This window comes from Colletes gigas, unplaced genomic scaffold (genome assembly GCF_013123115.1).
Source record: "Colletes gigas isolate AHSC1104 unplaced genomic scaffold, ASM1312311v1 Colletes_gigas_Sc00003, whole genome shotgun sequence".
NCBI classification, from domain to species: domain Eukaryota; kingdom Metazoa; phylum Arthropoda; class Insecta; order Hymenoptera; family Colletidae; genus Colletes; species Colletes gigas.
Window position 1 is genome coordinate 6,574,462 of NW_025106632.1, and position 15,696 is coordinate 6,590,157.

At 34.8% G+C, this 15,696-nt stretch overlaps 1 protein-coding gene across 9 annotated transcripts; it reads right to left on the minus strand.

Annotated features, from left to right (window-relative positions):
* Positions 1-58: 58 nt before the first annotated feature.
* Positions 59-10,586, minus strand: LOC122404957 (WD and tetratricopeptide repeats protein 1-like). 9 transcript variants are annotated; one of them, XM_043409376.1, is made up of 14 exons: positions 10,470-10,586; positions 8,084-8,199; positions 7,098-7,228; positions 6,727-6,838; positions 6,182-6,568; positions 5,887-6,007; positions 5,596-5,772; positions 5,048-5,154; positions 4,530-4,657; positions 3,462-3,542; positions 3,241-3,383; positions 1,840-1,984; positions 1,558-1,750; positions 59-1,416 (listed from the first exon to the last, which is right to left on the minus strand). In XM_043409376.1, exons 2-14 carry the CDS (start codon positions 8,144-8,146, stop codon positions 1,273-1,275), a joined length of 1,932 nt encoding a protein of 643 aa, XP_043265311.1. In that variant the 5' UTR covers positions 8,147-8,199; positions 10,470-10,586; the 3' UTR covers positions 59-1,272. The 9 variants fall into 9 exon arrangements, with proteins under 9 accessions (XP_043265311.1, XP_043265310.1, XP_043265309.1 ...); XM_043409375.1 differs by lacking the exon at positions 10,470-10,586 and adding an exon at positions 8,885-8,932; XM_043409374.1 differs by lacking the exon at positions 10,470-10,586 and adding an exon at positions 8,770-8,880.
* Positions 10,587-15,696: the final 5,110 nt, after the last annotated feature.

Here is a 15,696-nt window from a genome sequence, read left to right on the forward strand (position 1 = left end):
TTTATTTTCTATTTAGTAGATAACTGTGTGAGAGATACAATAAACCAATAGTATTGACTAAATACAACACTTTGCCAAGTACTCTTCGTTATTCGTTATTTTGTCAATAGAAAGATCAATAAATGGTTTATATGCCACTATTTTCTTTTACTTTTTAGTGTATTATTAACATCAAATATTCCTTAGCACTTTATTTATGGAAAAGTGAACAACTGCACAGAATTAATAAAAAAATAGATAATTGGAATTGAAACAAATATTCTACAATACAGCACTGAATAAGTCTTCCATGGTTCAACTTATTTGCATCGAGAAAGCGGAATATTCCGCAGGTGTTAAGATACCTACTGTAGCGCGCAAAAGTTTAAGACGACTGCAAAATATTATAAATAATGAACAATTTTTAGTTGGTCTTGCAAACATATATACACTCATAAACATCATAAATGTAAACTGTATTTGGGATTATGACAATTAAACTTTTGGTGGTGTATTAACTTTTCCAAGACATTATTATTATTTGCGCCAATGTAAATAATTTTGTTCAAATATAGTCTTAAATTAAATCAAATATTTCATTGTCCTTATGCGTCACATACTGCTTATGTTCGAAGGGTTGTTAAGTCAATTACAGATGAAGTGTTAAAGTATGTACGATTGCAAGACCAACTATGAATTATTGGCTAATTTAGTATTATAATTCATCGAAAATACAGCCTTGAAACTTTTGTCCGCCACTGTATACCACCGAAAGCGTCACAATGGCCAAGTAGTATAACGATCTGGAGAAAGTGAAAATATGGATAGTACCAGTAGATTGCCAACAAAATGTCGATGTCGTAGATAGTTCGAGGTACAGTATTTTCTCTGTAGAAACGGCGTTCTCGGGGCTCAACGACGCTCGACTATAGCGTGGACGAAGAACGACTCTTGATTGAACCTATGCAGAATCAGTTAGTTCCTTCTGCGACCTCTACCAAGAGAGGTAGAGGGCGCTACTGTAAACACGCCTGTGTTTCGCTACAGTCGACCCGAAGCGAAGGAAATTCGAGAGCGTCGCTTCTATAGAGAAAATACTGTATATTTAGTTAACAGATGTAAATGAATTTTAACGGGGGGTCATTACTCGTAGATTATTCCGCATTCGGTGATACGAATAACTCAACACACTCTGCGTCACTTTTTCATAATTTTTTTTTTTTCACAATTTAGCTTGGTCTACAATTCAAAGGTTGCATAATTGACTGATCGTGATGCTCGTCGCCACCTTCATTATATAATTTGAATCTGTTGAACGGGGAATCGATACCCCATATGCATGAGCATTACCGAGAACGGATCGGAGTTCATAAGTACTTGATTTGCGGACGCCGCGTCTTCTAAATTCTGAATTTCTCTTTCGTTTACGCTACCATCCTATATCGAAGAATAGAATAATGTCTTTGTGCGATCTGAATTATTTTTATGACGACAAAATAGAAATACGTGGAGCAATTTTGTACGTGCAATTGTTGCATTCTCTTTCGATAAAATATTTACGGATAAATTAGTACGTACCTCGGGTAAGGGACTCCATAATCTAATTACTGGCTCGATACCACTGGTAGCTAATAAACAGGTGGATGGATGAGGTTGAAGACAGTTTACGATCAGTTCGTCTCCCCTTAATACGCGGATAATATTCGTGGTATTTCGATCCCAAATAAAAAAAGAACCGTCATCCGATCCTGCCACGATATATTGGCCGTTGCTTGAAGAAAAATGTTAATAACCATCAATATACCATGGATAAATATGTACCTTAAATGATTAAGTATTTTTCAAAATATATATGCTTACTTTCCGAAGAAGTTAACTTCTTTTATGTCGGTTGTTGTATTACAGTGTCCATAGAATCTCATTTTATAGTCGATTGTATTATGTTGCCATGCCTGTTCGTATTCGGATACTTGTATCACTGATTGATTCATATAATGATCTCTGCCTAATTATAAAATAGTTATATATAACCCAGACCATTTATTAAACAAAGATTCTTAACGAATTTGTACAAAGGATGAATTGTTTCGAACACTTGCGCTGGAACGACGTTTGTTTCGAACGCGACAATAATCATGTTTCCAGCGCAAGTGATTAAATACACCAGTAAAAAATACAGGGTGTTCGGTCGAAAAATTTCACACCTTCTCGAATTTTTTTCTAGAAAGTGGGTAGGATTTCGGGGGTATGTCTATCCACCAAAAATGATTGCAATTGACACCCGCAACCGAAAATAATTTTTCCAGAACGATTTGAAATTTTTTTTTTTCCGTCGAAAAATTTAGGCACCTAATTAGATTTTCGGTAAGGAATTTTTTTCTCGAAAGTGCGTAGGATTTCGGGGGTATGTGCAATGACCATAAATGGTTGTAATTGACCCCCGCAACCGGAGATAATTTTTTTAGAACGATTTGAAATTTTGTTTCCCGTCGAAAAATTTCACACCTTCTCGAATTTTTTTCTAGAAAGTGCGTAGGATTTCGGGGGTATGTGTAATGACCATAAATGATTGTAATTGACCCCCGCAACCGGAGATAATTTTTTTAGAACGATTTGAAATTTTGTTTCCCGTCGAAAAATTTCACACCTTCTCGAATTTTTTTCTAGAAAGTGGGTAGGATTTCGGGGGTATGTGTAACGACCATAAATGATTGTAATTGACCCCCGCAACCGGAGATAATTTTTCCAAAACGATTTGAAATTTTTTTTCCCGTCGAAAAATTTCACACCTTCTCGAATTTTTTTCTGGAAAGTGGGTAGGATTTCGGGGGTATGTGTAATGACCATAAATGATTGTAATTGACCCCCGCAACTGAAAATAATTTTTCCAAAACGATTTGAAATTTTTTTTCCCGTCGAAAAATTTCACACCTTCTCGAATTTTTTTCTAGAAAGTGGGTAGGATTTCGGGGGTATGTGTAATGACCAAAAATGATTGTAATTGACCCCCGCAACCAAAAATAATTTTTCCAGAACGATTTGAAATTTTCGAATTTAATTGTTAATAACTTTTTAACGAAGCCTCGGTTAAGAAATTGGTATTCGTGATTTTCGTCTTATTTTGGCCTCTAGAATCCCCGATTAAAATTTTTCCCAGGGGTGGCCGAACACCCTGTATATTAACTTAAATATTTATACAAGTTTACACTCGAAAATATAAGAATAATTTAAGATTCGAATAAAATTTAAAACGGTACATACCAGAATCTATAGCTTCTTCTATATCCATTCTTAATGCCTCGCAAGCAGAATTGGATGCATATTTAGGAAACTTTTGCTGAAAATCTTTAATTACTTTGTCAGCTTCAACTGACCGATATAAATCAAACAGGCATCGTGCTAATCTATAGACACATATGCAATACATTATATATTCGTATATTAAATACAAGCAATATCATAATATATACAATTATTAATACCTAAAATGCGCTTTTATATGACCTGGATCAAGAAGCAGTGCAGTTTGACAGTCTTTAAGAGCAGCATATATATCACCATCCCTACAAATTAATTTTAATCATTTTTATGTATCAATGTATCTAAAAAAAGATGCAACTGTGTCCTTTTTCTAAATGAAACTCTATAATTTCGATCGCACCATTCGATGCAACAAAAAAGTATTAAACGTACTTACGTTCTATACTTAATAATTCAAAAGTTATACCACTTTAAAGTTTATTAAATTATTTTGTTGTACTTTACAGATGTTATGGGATATTCACACTACAACAAATATTCAAACGGTTTACTGTTGCAGTCTGAATAATCTTTCATTCTTTTCTTTACATTACTTAACACTTTCATTTGCCCTTTCTATAATACGATGTTGAATGTTTTCAACTCTAGACAACATGATACAAAAACACTATCTTTTAAGTATTCTCATAAGAGAATCAATTAAAAAGTTAATCTTACATTCTAATGCATAATGGTACACAAGAATGTTTCAACGAAAATTAACAGAAATACATTGAAATCATTTAGTAAACTTTACAGTTTTTTTACCTTCCTTCCTGTACTTTATTCAAATTATTCTGTATTTTTTAATGAAATTTTGAAGAGAATCAAATATCTCATACATCAGATTCTGATATTAAAGACACATTAACTATCAACTATCAACTTCTAAATAAGCCCTTCCATTACAATTTACTGAAAAAATTTATCGAAAATAACAGAAATCCGTGAAAGCTTTTAGCCAGATAGAAGTGTCTAAAAAAAATGTGTTTATATTCTCACAAAATAAGTTGCAAAACTTCGTACACGTGCGGATTAGGAGAGTGTAAATTATTATAAAAAAAAAATAATCTACTGCTATTCTCGAAATTGCTTTGAAACATATCAATTGGTCCAAGTTATACTAATTTGTTTCACGCCTAGACGCCGATGTGTTGATATACAAAATTATTTATCGCTCCAAAAATTAATTCCTTTTCGCTTTTCTCGTGAATTCGAAATCTTTAAGTGCAATAATTAAAAGTTCGTACCAGGTTCGTTTCATGTATGCTGCAGCTCTGTTAGCAAAAAGTACAGCTGCATTGGGACAGTAACTTATTGCTTTGTTATAGAGAGTAATTGCCAATGTATACTTTCGTTGCTCAAAACATCGATTAGCCTAGAAAAAAGAAAAAAAAAGAAAAAAAAAAAGAAAGAAAAATAGAATTAACTTAGTAATTTTACTTTTAAATTTATTGTAGCGAACAAACTTTTTATTTTGAATTAACACGTTAACACACAGAGTAAATTTTATCTCACTTTCACGAGTAGAAAACCTAATTTTTCTTTAAAATATCTCAATAAAATTGATTTAAAAAATGTGAACATATTTATTAATATCATATGAACTGTAAAGTATCATTTTTTTAATTCGATACTGTTGTTTAACGTGTTAAACAGGGCATTTAATACGTATGCAATATGTAAAAAAGCACTTTTTCTTAAATATAAAATCATTGATTAAACTGGTTAGATAATTAAAAAACAGTAATTTGAACAGTAAACTTACTTGACATTTTAATTCTTCAACATGAACTGGCAAGACTTTAACATCCTTACTAGTGGCGTCTATACTGTCCAAGTGATTCTTATCCGCACAGCACTTTTTAAAATCTTCTACAGTCATGAGTTTCGTAATGTGAATACGTTCGAGTTTGTATTTTATATATAAATTCACAAATAAATCTTAATGTATTAAATAATGTAAAGAATTGCTTTGATCATTTCAAATTATTACATTATTATTTTCGTGTTGCACCCGTTATAACAGAGTTTAATCCTTATGCCAATAATCGGATACTAGAATACTCCTTTCCATATTACATTAACAAATTTTCAATGTATTTATAATATTGCAAAAATCGCTTTAAAAATTTACGAAGAAGTTACCGAGTACAAGGACGTAGGAAGTAAAATCATAATTTTATATCTGACTTATATAAAAAAAATTCTTTACGTTGACATAAGGGTTAAATATATTTTATAGATTTTAAAATTCATATTTCTTTTACGATTAGAAAGGAAAGCACAAAAGTTCAAAATAATTTTGAACGTTACCTGAAGGAATATTCGCGGAATATCCAAGGTACGTCTTCAACGTTTTCGGATTATTGATGTCGAATAAATAAATTTGTTCGCCACCCATGTTAACGAGTAGCTCAGTCCCATCAGCACTGAAGGTTAAATATGTGGTAGTGAGAGTCCTGCTGAAACGATCTCGAGACTGCAGATGGCCTGCTCAATATCAAACATTAACAGTCTCTGTTAAAGCAATCATGTAATATGTAGCAAAAGAGGAAGATAAGGGTAAAGGAGTCGCGTACGCTATCTCTGATCGTACGAACGAACCCGCGATAAAGTACTGTGCGCAACCCAATGGTATATTCTCATCTGGATCGCCTTCACCAGCACGAGGTAGATTTAAAGTTACTCTCTCCCAGTCATTGCGTAGAGGAGAGATATCAGGCACCTGTTATACAGAAAATACAAAAAATACTTAAAAAATAAAATTGTACCTTTCGTTAAATTTCGTTGTTTGTAAGACTTTAATAGTATAAAAAGAAAATAATAAAAAGTACACAATATGTTAAAAAACGGAATGTAAATAGAATCGAATCACCTGTTTTTTTTTTTTAATAATTACCTGAGAAAGTTTAATCATTCTGCGATCGTACATCCGTATGTAGGCATCGTTCGCTCCGATAGCTATTAGTTCAGGTTTCTTCGGATTGACAGAAATACATTTGCCTTCTGCGTATCGACCCAAATGATTAACAAGATTTATCAGTGCGGTACTACACTCATTGTTCTTGCAGGTGTGAGGAGTGCGAATATCATGTTGCAAAATAAGACCATCTTCTGCAGCGCTCCAAAAGAGGAAAGGTACAGTAGATGCGGTAGCAATGCGTTTGACACGACCATAATGACAATTACATATAAGTATGGGTTCAAGTAGTGTAAGATCACGAACTCGTACTTCACTATCCCCAGCACCTGACACCAGTATACTATCATTTGACTTTGGCATAAACTAAAACCATATGTACAATAAAAGGATTCAATACTTCTCTTATTGTTGATAAAAAGTCAATCGTACAAATTCTTAGAATTTATAAATTGAAAAATTCTTGAGTACAAGAAATCTAGTATCAAATGTTTATCACATTCGACATAAACGTATGTAATTACCTTAACGGAAAATATATTTCCATGATGACCTGTCCGAAGTACCAATTTCTTTTCATATCGGAACGGATCCCATAAAATAATGTTCATATCATCGGATGCCGAAGCAAGAATCCTAAAAGTACACATTAATTTTGTCATTCTATATAAAAGTATTTAATGCTAAATTTACGAACATCATATGTGTAAATTTTTATTGAAATCCATTATGTTGATAGTTATATTAAAATATAGTTTAGAATTAATTGCTAACAAATAATATTTGAGTTCCATAAATCTAGTGTTAAGTAAATAATCATCGATTTTCTTTTAGAATAAATTTTACATTATGTTTTACTTATTACAATACTTGTTATTTAATTAATAGTGCTTACTGTCCACTTTCGTTCCATTCTAAACAATTGACGCATCCTGTGTGCCCAGTCAATTCTTTCTCCAAACCTAATCGAGATATCAAACTTTCTGTAACGTGTAACTTCTGAGAGACCGCATATGCCACAGAATCCTAAATAAAATTCTTCCAATGTAATATAGGAACACAGTAACTTTCTGTCATTGAATATTAACACATTGGCTACCATGTCAGTTTTCTATATTACAGAATTCCTAACAACAGTAGCATTATTTACAATCTTACAAATATCAGGATACTCTTATTGTAAACGATTTTATCTACCGATAGTGGTTGAGGTTGCCACTCAGTAAGGACTGGTTTAGTTATAAAATTAACAAATTTAACAGTAAATCCCATTGAACGAAAACCGTTGACAACCAAAAACCTATTAGCAGGCTATCGGCCGATAAAAATTGGCAATCGAAAAGCCGATTAATAGGCTACCGGTCGATAAAGTGTTAACTTCTGAAATAGTGGGTCAAACTTAAGAGCACGATTCTCCAAACAGTATTCTACACAATATAAAACATTAATGCTTTGTGCAATACAAATAAATTTTCCATAAAATTCCTTAAAAGAATAAAGTATATAATTTTTTAGATTCAGATTACATAATAAATGTAACAAAGGGAAGAAAAATGATTAGTCCTTGAAGGAATTACAAATCATATTGTCTCGATGTCTCTATTCTCTACTCAAGATATTACGTTAATCTTAACGCAGAATTAATCTCTTTCTTTTACCAATAAATAGCTTATAATTTGATCTTTATAATATAATCCTTTTTGTGTAAACGCAGCTATAACTTAAGTTACATAGAAAATTTGGAAAAAGCTGCTTGAGAAACATATTTTGCTCGTAACGATAAAAATACTTACACGTATACAGTTTTTTACAAAGTTTGTGAATATTCAAGAACAGAATTTGAAAATATTATTTCAAGTTATAGATTTTTCATTAACATACCTGTATTTCACGTTGCCGTACCAAATCCAAAACTCTATAATCTTTATCGTATATGTTAAGCATTTCTATATTTGATTCATAAATCGCTTTACTGTGATAAAAAATTAAGATATCTTCTGAAAATTATTAAAAAAAAATACAATTATTTTCATCGTATCGTAAACGTTTAAAAAAAAAAAAAAATGCAAATATGACAATGATATGCAAAATAACACATCATCAAACATACAATGATAATACAATAAAATAAAAACGTAATAATTTCCGTGAAGTTTTATTAGAAGTTAATTTCAAATCGACACTTAGTCGAATATGAAAAACTGAATAAACACTTTTTCGTCAATATACCACCGAAACGTTATTGAAACATACTCACTGGCGTACTTTTATTTCTCAAATATCATAAAATTAATATAACTTGTATATATTATTACGTTCTATCGACAATATGAAAGACATTAATGTACCTTTGATTTAATCAACATATGACATGAACTTTATCGTTATTGTCTATTTTCTGATGGTACGTATGTATCTATGCCAACATATTACTTTCACATATCAAACTTTGTTTCTATTTGCATTTCTTTATACTATTCAGAATTCAGACACTACGATCGTTTGTTAATTTTATACGTGCTATAACAGTTTTACGATTAGCAAAAATTATTCTGAAACAGACTAACATTACATATTCAATATATATTACGACTCGGCTTTATCATGCATTTACAAAACCACACACGTATTCTTTCTCCAACATTCTTCCCACTTAAAAGTACAGTAAACTATCAACCTTACAAAATTTTATTTTATTTTCATGAACACACGACGCAAAAAAGCTTATCCATATGACATAGAAGTACAATCGATGTATGGTGAATAGAGGTTACCACTAGTAACATAGATGGCGTAGCAGAGATGTCGGATTGAGCACCGGCTGCACTACTCACACTATGCAGGATCGCGCGTAAGTGAGCTCGTAGAGTTTCGGAGAGTCGACAAAGGCAACCTGACGCAAGCCCTCTTTCTCGATTCTCCGAAGCTGCCCGAAGTGATTTCGGACCGCCTCGTGGGAGTCGAGAGAGAAAGGCTCACATTTGCTTTCTCTTTCTTCAACAACTGAAATTTGACCTCACGTCAACGACATACGATTTGGAATCTCGAGTCGAGATTCTCTCTTTTATTATTCCTATGTATGAGCGTACATATGTATATTATTAATACGATTGTGTATAAATGGCTGAATGAATTTAAATGAAACTTTGCATTTAAGTTTTATGTTCTCATTTCAAAGTCCAGGTACACTTTGACTATAATCAGCTCTTAGATAATAATGATTATATTCGATTAACAACTTCTCTTCGTGTGCATTAATCTGTTTTGTTGGGTGTTGCAAGATATTGTTTTGCGATTTTAGTGACGCAGTTTACGTATCTTTGTTAGAATCCTGTATAATTTACTGATGAGAAATGAAAGATGAAAACTTATACAAAAGAAAGTATCGTATAGAAGATAGAAGGTCGAAGGAATGAATACGTGATTTCATCCAATCGAAACCCCATTACTATTTTCGTGTCACTCGCAATATTACCAACAGATTTAGAAATGAATTTCAATCCCTTTCATAGTCAACTCACATGTACTCATGCACAGAACTACAGCTGTCTGGCCATCAATGCTAATTCAGTGAATAGTTTCTCAAGTGACCGCCATTCGTGAGAAGAGGGCGCTGAAATCACCTCCGAATTTTCAGGTCGGTATGGCAGTCATATTGAGCCATGAAAGTCCATAAGGCGAAAGGTTTACTCGCATATCTCGTCTTTGATACGATCACATCTACCGTGCTCAAGCAATGATTGTTCAAAGCATTCAGAGTTGCAAACGATGAGAACTTTTCGTGTTTGCTTTATCAGATTCTAATTTTGAGAACTGGGCTTCGATGTATATAATTTATAACTAATTTGTGTGATGCAAAAGTATCTTGGCTTTAGAACCATAGAACCGTTCAATGCGTAACTAATAATTATGAAAAAATATTTTTCGATCGAATATGAGCGAGGCGCTACCTAGCGTCGAATAGTGTACTACTTCTCGACAAGCTTGCACGTTGCGCCGTAGATGGCGGTGCAATCGTTCGTTTACCAGTGCATTCTTTTTTAAGTTTATTAAATAGACAAACGTATATAATCTCAAGTTAATGTACATTACGCTTAACGTGATGTGAAATTATGTTAATGCACTAAGAAATGTAAAAATAATTACGATACAATGTCGGAAAGGATAAGCTGGGGATAGGAACTATTTTTCGACGAACTCTAGCATTTTGCCGTTGAAGATGCAGGATTTTATATTTTGATATTTAAAGAAACTATTTTATATTTACCCACGCGTAACTTCTGGCTGTGGAACGTTTTCCCTTTAAAACACGACGCTTGGAATTTTTCGCGAGGGTTCGGAACAGTTTGACGGCCCTTCGTAAGGTGTTCAAGCGTGTGATTACAGCTGAAGAATTCCGAGCTTTCGAAGTGGCGGCGCGGCAAGGTGTGACCACAACTCGATGACACTGTAAACACTCGGCCCGGTGTTTCCAGCAATTACCAGGTAAACCGCGGTCTGTTGTTTGCCGCGGACGAAATGTGTTGCAACAGAAACGGCGTGGAAGCGGAGAGGACCGGGCCCACTCGAGTTACGCGGCAAGAAGGTGCACTCGAAGGGCATGAGCTTGCAGATTTCCTCTGCCCGGTCGAACGCATCGCGGCCAATCTTTTCGACCGCCTTACCCTTTGATCCGTACCGACAGTATTTCTTCCAGCTCCGAGAAACCCAAGCTACAAAATTTCCCATCGACGGAAGTTATCTAAGTTCGAAACATTCACATCGCGTGCTCTTTAATTTTCATTCGCGCTTTCACTGATAATTACAGAATCTTATTCGCGACGACACTTCCCGCGATCGCCACCAGAGGGACACGCCTAACCTTTATTTTCACACGTACTCGATCGACTATTTATTAGATCGATTTTCTAGGGCCCGATAGGGATGTTTTATCGAGTAGTTTGATATTAGGGGCACGATGGGATGGTGGGGGATTCCATAACATCTCGCCACAGATTTTATTCGACATCGGTTGGTTGTACAAGCCTCGCGAACAAAATTCAAAAGAATTGCGTAGGCTACGCGATACGACACGCTCTCGTATCCGCTTCGAAGAATTCCTGGAGGGCCCTTTGGGACCTAGGGAGTATTCGTCATCGTCGGGCGTTATACGAGCGAAAAAATGTTTTCGACCACACGCGATATACCCGTATTTACTCTGGAAACAAACGCAACTGAATGGCCGTGCGTGCTACGAATGGCAATTAGACGATTACTGTTCTGCGTTTTGATCCAATACGCTTTAGACTTGTCGCGAACCTAGGGAGAAACGATACATTTACTGTGAACTAGAAGGTGGAACGCGTGAACCTAAATTTCATTTGTCAATAGTAATTTAACGGAATCAGATTCTAAACCTAACGCCACAGGAACTCGTAGATACTATTTGCTGGGCAATTTATGTTGAATTTAATCGATGTAATGACATGAACATATACCTTGATTAATGTAATAACTGCATTTTAGTCCAGATCGTTACGAAATCGAATCGAGATTTTCAAGGCAATGTCGCGAGTTGTCCACAGCGAAAACTAGATCGCGTCACTGTCACATTATTGTTACGGTACTGCATTTTCCGAATTTCTCATTACAGTAGCATTTAACACGATATATTCCTAGCAAACGAATTGTTCACCGATCGGGGCGAATTATACGTCATTCGATTCGCCCAATTCAGTATATTATTAATATGCATTTCATTATTTGCAGAAATTATTTAATTTTTTGTTTAAACTTGTAAAGTAAGGTTAAGTAACCGCCATTATTGTGGTCATGTTGTAAATTATAAATGCCAGGAAATAAAATGCTAGTTTGTTAAACATGTATAGAATGAAATTTCTGTTATTTCTGGTAATATTTCATTGAACAAATCATCATTTTCCTGTTAGGTACATTTACTAAATACACAATGGCTCAGGTATACAATGAAGTTACCTTGAAAATATAAAATATTGGTAGTATTATATGTTGTAAAAAAGATTAAAGAATGTGTGTCATGTTTCCAAGTGGTCTCAATTTAATTTGCGTAAGCATCAGTAATGGGATCTTAAATCTGTGTTATTTTCTATGACAAAATGTTGGTTCCATCAATCTTGACAATATTCTCTACTCTTTCAATTGCTATACAGAAATTATACAACCAATCGAGCATTATTTGTCCTATAAAATAAGACCATTGCTCATAATTGTATGTTCTCATATACAATGTTAATTTTAGGACATCTGTAGCTGGAGTTAGGTCTGGGTTAGGTTAGGAGCCAGAGCAATATTTTGTATTCTTACATAGTATTTGCATAAAAAAATGACTTTTAGGCATAGATATTTAACAAATTATCATTTGACTACCTACCATCTATAATTTACACCATGAACACAGTAACGACAGTATGTAATTTGTTTCTACCTGTGAACTTGTCAAAATATACTTAACCTTACTTTTTTACTGCAACTTTACGACAAGTTTAAATAAAAAATTAACTAATTTCCGCAAATAATGAAATGCCTACTAATAATGTACTGAATTAGACGAATCGAATGATGTATAACTAACCCCGATCGGTGAACGGTCCGTTTGCTAGGACTGTTCCTTTAACACTTTTACTATTCAACATAACACGCAAATACTATAACGCAGTAAGTGTTCTCTAGGCTTCACTCGATTTATTAACCACAAAACGATTCTTTCATCGTAACGACGCTACACGGTCCATCCATCGTCGACGTACACTCGACCTAACCTTACCCTTAGCGGCCCCTGGCGGTAAACTACGCGTATGGCGCCAACATTCGAATTAGCGATAGAATATCCATAGAATAATTCTTTGAAATTTGAACAAACGCAGGTAGATACAGTGACAAAAATAATTATAGGCTCGCTATTCGCAGTCGATGCCCAAAGGAATATTTCAAGCGATACAAAATGAAGGATCTACTAAATATTAAGTTCTGTTTGTTTTATCAGGGATTATTTTTTTATTGAAAATGCATAGAGCGAAACTATAATTATTTCGTACAGAAATATGAATTATTTACAACATCAAGTTTGTTTTTAACATTAACAGGAGTTCACACGTTAAACTATATTATATTATCTATCTAAAAATTATATAATTATCATCTTTATATTATAAAACTACAGTGAAGTCTGATGTTAACAAGATGAACCTATCGTTATTACGATCCACTGTTATCTGGTTCCTCGCGTGTACAAAAAATCGCGGGTGAAAAATTAAACTAAAAAGGCCTCGGAAACGCTGGTCCCGAACACTTTCTGGCGTTTTCCTAATCGTTTCCCGCGTCGCGCGTGAAGGTCCTTGTAATAACATCTTCCGGGCGACGACACGTAACCAGTGCGCACGTAAATAAATAAAAGAGGCTGCGCGGTTTACTTAAAATAGTTTGTGGAGAGGCGTAGTTAGGCATTCGGTCGGACAATATTATTTTATGGTGACCACTGGTCGGCCGGTTCTTCGAAATGCGCGTTTCGAAAGTCCCCTCGAAATCTCACCGATCGATTCCGAACACGAGTCGCCTTTCTACGCCAATAAAATTTGCCTAATTACAGAATCACAAGCATTCCTTGCATAGAAAATTATAAGAATTACAACCAACGAGTATAGTAATTAACACAAAAAGATACTTAAATCTCGAATATAAAAAAAAAAACAAAGACAAACCTACGTGTAGACTTGCGTATCTTTCTTAGTTAATTATTGCATTTATGGATAACCGATTCTTCAATTATTCTCAGAAGTTTCTCTAGAAAGAATTAATTCTCAAGTTGAGGGAAATAAATTTGGGTAGAATTTCCGAATTTTAGGAAGTTCATAAAAATAAGTACCAGAATAAAAGGTTATTTAGTTTACAATGATCTGAAATAAAAATTGTACTTTTGCAGAATGCTACACGGTTTTGATCTGGCCGTGTTGGTACCAATTTTGTTCCTTTTCGGGTTCACTGAATTTCGTAGAGCTAGGTCGTGTAGAGAAACGCGACGGTCCAAGCTTACAAACTCTTTTTAAAAGGGTAAATCTGTCAATCGGGACGTTTAATTAAATTTCGATGTCGCCTTTATCACAATGGGATCCACTCAGAATTTACTAGAATCCCGATGATGGGATCCCGCGACGACTTTCACTGTTATCGGTCTCCATCGTCGAAAAAGTCTCGTTCTTATTCCACACGGAATGACGAATATGTAGCGGGTGATTTCAAAACCCTAACTTCGTGACAATGTTAACAAATAACAATATCAGTAACGATTTCATGAAAAATCGGTGAAATTATCGTTTCGGTTATTCTCTATCCGTTTAAATAATTACGATTAAGATATCAGGTAACTTCTTACACAAAATATTAAATTTCAGTCCACTGTTTCGAAAACAGCGTTGCATTTCGAATACGTTTAAATATTCTATATTATAAACGGAATCTTTCGCTTGTAATTACCGTAGTAAATAAAAGTAATTTACGTGCACGAAATCTCTCACCTATCAACCCATATGATTTAACCCTTTGCACTCGAATGTAGCTTGTTGCAATACAGTATATAAAATAAAATAAATAAATAAGAGATTGGTAGCCATCTCGAATATAAATACAAGTGTCCAAAGGGTTGAAAATATTATTAACCTATTATTAACCTTATTTAAAAAAAATCGTTTGCACTTGTATATTAATTTGTGTTACGCGCGATCGTCGATCCAAGACGAAGTAAAAATCGGAGCAACTGCGCGGCGGCTGCCCGGCATCGATGTCTCCAATTTGTCCGTTTAGGGGCCCGCTCGCGTCGATACAGATAAGGAACACGCCATAAATTCGCGGAGACGTGTCTTTTTACGAGCGTTCGACGGTTCTTTCCCCGGTTTCCCCGCTATCGAATTCGAATTTAACGATACGTAAATTAAACGTAATTTACGCGGTCCCGTTTCTCGAATCGAACGTTACGGTCCCTTTCGATCGACGAGACGGTGTTTCTTTTGTCATGGTTGACGAATTCGAATTTTCTTTGTCGTTTTCACGGAACGTGGATCTGTTCGATCTCTCTTGCGATGAAAAGTCACGGGGGCGGTAAAACCGACGACCGCGACAGGAATGTCAAACATTCACCTGCCTTCGATGGAGGCTACGTCCTCGATGATCTCTCGATGGGTTACGCCATTACGTATGCGTCTTTCGGGAACGTTATCCGACGAACACGAGACGATCTCGCCTGCAGTGATCGGATCGGTCTCGGATCCCCGAGCCACCGATGACGTCCTGTCGTCGAATTTAAATTAAACGTAATAAACGAGCTACCTGAACGGAGATAACGATTGTCGATAGCCGTCGGCCGGACCTGCGTAACGCGACGAGAATATCATTAAATTATAGAGAAACTATCGATAAGACGTATCGGTTTTTCAACGGTTACAAATTACCGCGAGTAAAACCTTTGTACGTGATGGTTCTCGTTA

Coding starts and splice junctions, on each gene's coding strand:
- LOC122404957 (XM_043409371.1), bottom strand. CDS start 8,771: ATGTTAGTCTGTTTCAGAATAATTTTTGCTAATCGTAAAACTGTTATA. Junction 7,229..8,083: donor TACGGCAACGTGAAATACAG/GTATGTTAATGA, acceptor AATTTTATTTAG/GATTCTGTGGCATATGCGGT. Junction 1,417..1,557: donor TATGGAGTCCCTTACCCGAG/GTACGTACTAAT, acceptor TCTTCGATATAG/GATGGTAGCGTAAACGAAAG.